The sequence below is a fragment of the Carettochelys insculpta genome, chromosome 2 (genome assembly GCF_033958435.1).
Source record: "Carettochelys insculpta isolate YL-2023 chromosome 2, ASM3395843v1, whole genome shotgun sequence".
Classification (NCBI taxonomy): domain Eukaryota; kingdom Metazoa; phylum Chordata; order Testudines; family Carettochelyidae; genus Carettochelys; species Carettochelys insculpta.
Window position 1 is genome coordinate 233,739,743 of NC_134138.1, and position 6,000 is coordinate 233,745,742.

General features: G+C 39.9%; 1 protein-coding gene across 1 annotated transcript in view; it reads left to right on the plus strand.

Moving 5' to 3' along the window:
• Positions 1 to 4,750, plus strand: part of CALCR (calcitonin receptor) — a 268,591-nt gene extending 263,841 nt beyond the window's left edge. Inside the window, exon 13 of the mRNA XM_074986222.1 lies at positions 4,018 to 4,750. Within this exon, the coding sequence (XP_074842323.1) occupies positions 4,018 to 4,239 (222 nt within the window). The 3' untranslated portion in view covers positions 4,240 to 4,750. The remainder of the gene's footprint in view (positions 1 to 4,017) is intronic.
• The last annotated feature ends 1,250 nt before the right edge of the window (positions 4,751 to 6,000 follow it).

Genomic DNA, 6,000 nt, shown 5'->3' on the forward strand with positions numbered 1-6,000 from the left:
CTATTTGCTTTACTAACTGCCGCTGCACACTGCGTGGATGTCTTCAGAGAACTATCCACTATAACTCCAAGATCCCTTTCCTGATCTGTCGTAGCTAAATTTGATCCCATCATGTAGTACGTGTAATTTGGGTTATTTTTTCCAACATGCATTACCTGACACTTACCCACATTAAATTTCATTTGCCATTTTGCTGCCCAATCACTCAGTTTGCTGAGATCTTTTTGTAGTTCTTCACAATCCCTTTTGGTTTTGACTGTCCTGAACAACTTGGTGTCATCTGCAAACTTTGCCACCTCACTGCTTACCTCATTTTCTAGATCATTGATGAACAAGTTGAACAGGATCGGTCCTAGGACTGACCCCTGGGGAACACCACTAGTTACCCTCCTCCATTGTGAAAATTTACCATTTATTCCCACCCTTTGTTTTCTGTCTTTTAACCAATTCCCGATCCATGAAAGGATCTTTCCTCCTATCCCATGACCACCTAATTTACATAAAAGCCTTTGGTGTGGGACCGTGTCAAAGGCTTTCTGGAAATCTAGGTATATTATGTTCACTGAGTTCCCCTTGTCCGCGTGTTTATTAACCCCTTCAAAGAATTCTAATAGATTAGTTAGACACGACTTCCCTCTGCAGAAACCATGCTGACTTTTGCCCAACAATTCGTGCTCTTCTACGTGCCTTGCAATTTTATTCTTTACTAGTGTTTCTACTAATTTGCCTGGTACTGATGTTAAACTTATCGGTCTATAATTGCCAGGGTCTCCTCTAGAGCCTTTTTTAAATATTGGCGTTATATTGGCCGTCTTCCAGTCATTTGGTACCAAAGTGGATTTAAAGGATAGGTTACAAACCACTGTTAATAACTCCGCAATTTCACATTTGAGTTCTTTCAGAACCCTTGGGTGAATGCCGTCTGGTCCTGGAGACTTGTTACTATTCAGCTTATCAATTAACTCCAAAACGTCCTCTAATGTCACTTCAATCTGAGTGAGTTCCTCAGATTTGTCGCCTAAAAAGGCTGGCTCAGATTTAGGAACCTCTGTAACATCCTCAGCCGTGAAGACTGAAGCAAAGAAATCATTTAATCGCTCCGCAATGGCACTGTCTTCCTTGATCGCTCCTTTTATATCTTTATCGTCCAAGGGCCCCACTGCTTTTTTAGCGGGCTTCCTGCTTCTAATGTATTTAAAAAACATTTTACTATCGTTTTTTGAATTTTTGGCTAGCTGTTCCTCAAAATCTTTTTTGGCTTTTCTTATTACATTATGACACTTAATTTGGGAGTGTTTATGTTCCTTTCTATTTTCCTCACTAGGATTTGACTTCCACTTTTTAAAAGCTGCCCTTTTCTCTCTCACTGCCTTTTTAACATGGCTGTTTAGCCATGGTGGTTCTTTGTTAGGTCTCTTACTGTGTTTTTTTATTTGGGGTATACATTTAAGTTGGGCCTCTAGTATGGTGTCTTTAAACAGTTTCCATGCAGCTTCCAGGGATTTTAGTTTAATTACTCTACCTTTTAGTTTCTGTTTAACTAGCTTCCTCATTTTAGTGTAATTCCCCTTTTTGAAATTAAATGCCAGAGTGTTTGACTGCTGCGGTGTTCTTCCCAACACAGGAATATTAAAAGTTATTATATTGTGGTCAAAATTTCCATGCGGTCCAGTAACAGTTACCTCTTGGACCAGATCCTGCGTTCCAGTCAAGACTAGATCAAGAATTGACTCTCCCCTTGTGGGTTCCTGTACTAGCTGCTCCAAGAAGCAGTCATTTAAGGCATCAAGAAATGTAATCTCTGAATCCCGTCCTGAGGTGACATGCACCCAATCAATATGGGGATAATTGAAATCTCCTATTATTACTGTGTTTTTTATTTTGATAGCCTCTCTAATCTCCCTTAACATTTCAGCATCACTATCACTGTCCTGGTTAGGTGGTCGGTAATATATTCCTAATGCCATATTCATATTAGAGGAATGAAATGTTATCCATAATGATTCTATGGAACATTTTGATTCCTTTAGGATTTTTGCTTCATTTGATTCTATATTATCCTTCTCATATAGTACCACTCCGCCACCCGCATGACCTGTTCTGTTTTTCCGATATAATTTATATGCCGGTATGATAGTGTCCCACTGATTGTCCTCATTCCACCATGTTTCTGGGATGCCTATTATGTCAACTTCCTCCTTTGATATGAGGTACTCCAGTTCACCCATCTTATTAGACAGACTCCTAGCATTTGTGTAAAAGCACGTTAAAAAACTACCACTCTTTATATGTCCGCCTTTCACAGACACATTGGATTTTTTTATATTTTTTATATTGTAACTCTTATGTGCCAGTGTGAGGCAACCGCCTTGTCACATGAGGCTATCATTTTTGTTAAGTATGAAGGACGCTGTCCTGTAATACTTTCTTACTCACTGGGCCCAGGCCTGTTGAAGTCAGTGCAACTACTTGCACAAGGGAGGATTTTTAGGATTCCTCGGCTTGGTTCTTGGCTTAAAAAGACGAAGTTTCAAGCAGTTGAAACGTGATAACCCACTGTTCACTCAATGAGCAACTCAAAGTTTTAGCAACGCCTAATGAATCCTCACCCTTATCTGATGGGGCAGTAACTGTCCTCCAACCCACCAGAGAGGCACCGAGGCTGCTGCTGCTGTTTGTGTGTGGATGAGACTGTTGTAGTCTATGAACTTAATGAAATGTGTTAGAATTCTGACATTACCAGAAATATCTGTGGGACCTAAACATTAACACGTGAGTCAATGTACAATCCTGCTTTGGGCTAGTCTGTGTCTTTAGACACAGCCTGCAGGCAAGGGTGGTATGTGATCTGTACCATCCCTGAGCACTGTGACTCAGGGACACACCTGTATGTCTCGATTTCTCTTTGCTCCCAGGGCAGTTATTTACATCTCATTGTTGCAATAAATTACTAGCCACCCCAGCCCTATGGCTTTATCTGTTCCCCTTTTATTTTCCACATACCTGCTGTCGGGGGGTAGGGGAGCAAGCAGGTGAGGACTCCTTTCACACCTGCGTGCCTGGTCTGAAGGGTTGAGAATGGCCAGTAAGGTGTTAAGGAGGGTTCGTATTCCACTGCATGGCTATAATCTGAAACGTGTTTTACTTCCACTGTCTGAGGACAGAGTTCTTTCCCTCCTCTACTTCCCACTGCCAGGCAGAGACTGGCACCAAGGACTACCTAACTAATCATAGCTAATTTGGATAGGGTGAAATGTCCTCTGTGTACGCCCCCTGGCTGCGTTTACACTAGCATGTTCTTTCAAAAAAAAAAGCCTTTTCTGAAAGGACTCACAAAGCGTCTACACACAAAATGCGCTCTTTCAATCTGAAATCAAAAGAACACAGCACTGTTTCCAGCAGCCCTCTTCCTCTACCAGCTGAGAAGAGTGCCTTTTTCTGAAAAATTCTTTCGGAAAAAAGGTAAGTAGATGCCCCGGGGGCCCTTTTTTCAAAAGAGAAGCCCTCATGGCACCAGAATTTTCGATCCCTGGCCCATTCTTTCGAAAGAGCAGGGCCTGTGTGGACGCTTTCTATGGAAAAAAAGGGTTCATGTTTTGATCCGCTTTTTATGTGTGGATGTGCTCTTTCAAAACAAGATTTTTCGGAAGAGATCTCCTGGAAGACCTTCTTTTAAAAGATAGCTGTAGTGTAGACATAGCCCCTGTGTTTTACTTAAGCACTATATGCTTTCCCTCTGCTCTGAGGACATTTCACTCTGAATAAAATTGTTCTTGAATATTTTTCAATCAGTTCTAACCTCAAAGTGAGGCTGAGCAGAAGAGATTAAAGTAAACATTTGGTGAAAATAAACATTGGGTTAAAAGCCATGGCATTGTGTTAGGGTTGAACAATGGAATTTTCACCATAATAAGAAAAGGAAGGAGGCCAGCTCGTGCCTGCCTGTGCCAGTTCAAATCCCAGTAAGCTCCATTGACTAATAACAGCTATAAACCAATTGTGTGGTTCCCCTTACAGGTACAGGGTGCTCTAAAAAGACAATGGATGCAGTATAAGACCCAATGGGGGCAAAGACGACGAGAGCACTGCTCTACGCGCTCTACATCCTATACAGCAACATCTATCAGCGAGGTCCCAGTTTATCTGTATCATCACGATTCCACCAACGAACAGTTAAATGGAAAATACATAGATGACTCTGAACTTGTGGCATTAAAATCTGGAGAGACGTCTGCCTAGCACAGAGGAAAACAAGACAAAGAGGTCGTTTTGCATTCTGTATATGGAGTGAAGCGAAGGAGTGGAGACTTTAGTGCCATGACAAGAGAGTGCTGAACCAGATGACTGGATGCATCTTATGCAAACAGAAGCATCAGCTTTGGCCAGTAATGGCCCAGCAAGAGTCTGGCTATAGCATTTGATACAACTACAGCATGCTTCTTTTAGAAACCAAACTGAGAATGGAACTCGTGAAACATTTGGTTTTACCACAGTTCCTGCTACTGGCCATATAACACATAGATTCAAGAGTCATGACAATTCAGAGATCACACAGGAGATATCGAATGGATTGGCTCAGCGAAAGGGGAATTCAGTTTCCAGACTGAATATGCTACAGGACAGATTGGAATGGTTCGGTACTTTTTGCTTTAATACCCTTCTTTCACCCTTGACTTTAAATGATCATCTCTCATTAGGTGTAACAGGCTTGAAATCAGTTGTTGTTTTCATTTTAATCAGCTCTGCTGCTTTCCTGGAAACATTTGCACATTGGGACAGGGGAAGTAGGGAGGGGAGAAATCCATCATCCTAAAATATGCAGATCCTTAGCTCAAGACGCTATCATATAGTATTACGCTCCTAACACCGGGTGCATAACAGAAATTGAAGATAAACTATTTATTGTGTTAAAAACATTCAACACTAGCAGACAACAGCATCATTAGGGAAACAAAACACTTCTTTGGGATCCTCATGAAAGTCCAGGAGAGATCTTGAGCTTATTTTTTTTTTTGGTCGAGGCATGCTATTTGTTTAATTCATTAACAGCAAAACTGTAGCCATAATACTCTACCCAAAAATCAGATAAGTAAGGAACAATTCTGCACACTGAACAAACTGTGAAATGTATTTGGAAGTAAAGACTTTTGTGAATTGCTGTTGACACTCTGAGCCTCCAGCTGGTGAGCATTTGCCTATTTAATGAAGTTGTGTGTTGGCAGTAAGGAAAGCTGGGGAAGAGAGGAGGAACTGGTTTATACCAGCATCACAGCAGAATCAATATTAGCAGAAAGTCAATATTTCAGGTAATTATTAAAGATCTTTTTATGATATGAAATAAGTCTTACAGCCAAGGAGTAACTTGTTTATAGCTGTAAGGCTCCTGTATTACCAGTGTCATATGACAATTAGTTACCATTGGGCTGAGTAAAATAGCTAGTTTCTTTGCAAAGGTGAAAGTAAAAGACCTTGCAAATAGGTAGGACCAGTGCTTGGTGGCTTTGAGTAGATTGCAGGAACATTTTTTGATAAACTCTTATGCCAAACTTTCTTTTTATTTTTGGCAAAAAAAAAAATGCAGCTTCAGTGACTCTAAAACATTCCATGAATTTGTGTTTCTCTAAATTATTTCAGTTTAAAAAAAACCCTTAAAATCTTTTAAAATCAAGCTTCATTTTGACATATATTAAATAAGATATTTCAATTTTTTAATTCAAAAAGATGTGTAGAAATTTCCATCAATTTTATTTAACATGTTTTTTTAAAAATCTCAGTTGAAATAAAAGCAAAATGTTTCTGGTCAAACAAAATATTTTGTTCAACCTGAAACTTTTTTCTTTGTTTTTACTTTTTTGATTCCATGAAAATTAAAAAAAAAAAACAACGTCCCCTTCCCCCCCCAGAATTGCAAGAGAAATTAAAACCTATTGTTCACCAAGTTCTAGTTCTAGGTGCTTGCAAGTCCTAGGAATTTTGCCTATACAAGTTATCTTTTATATA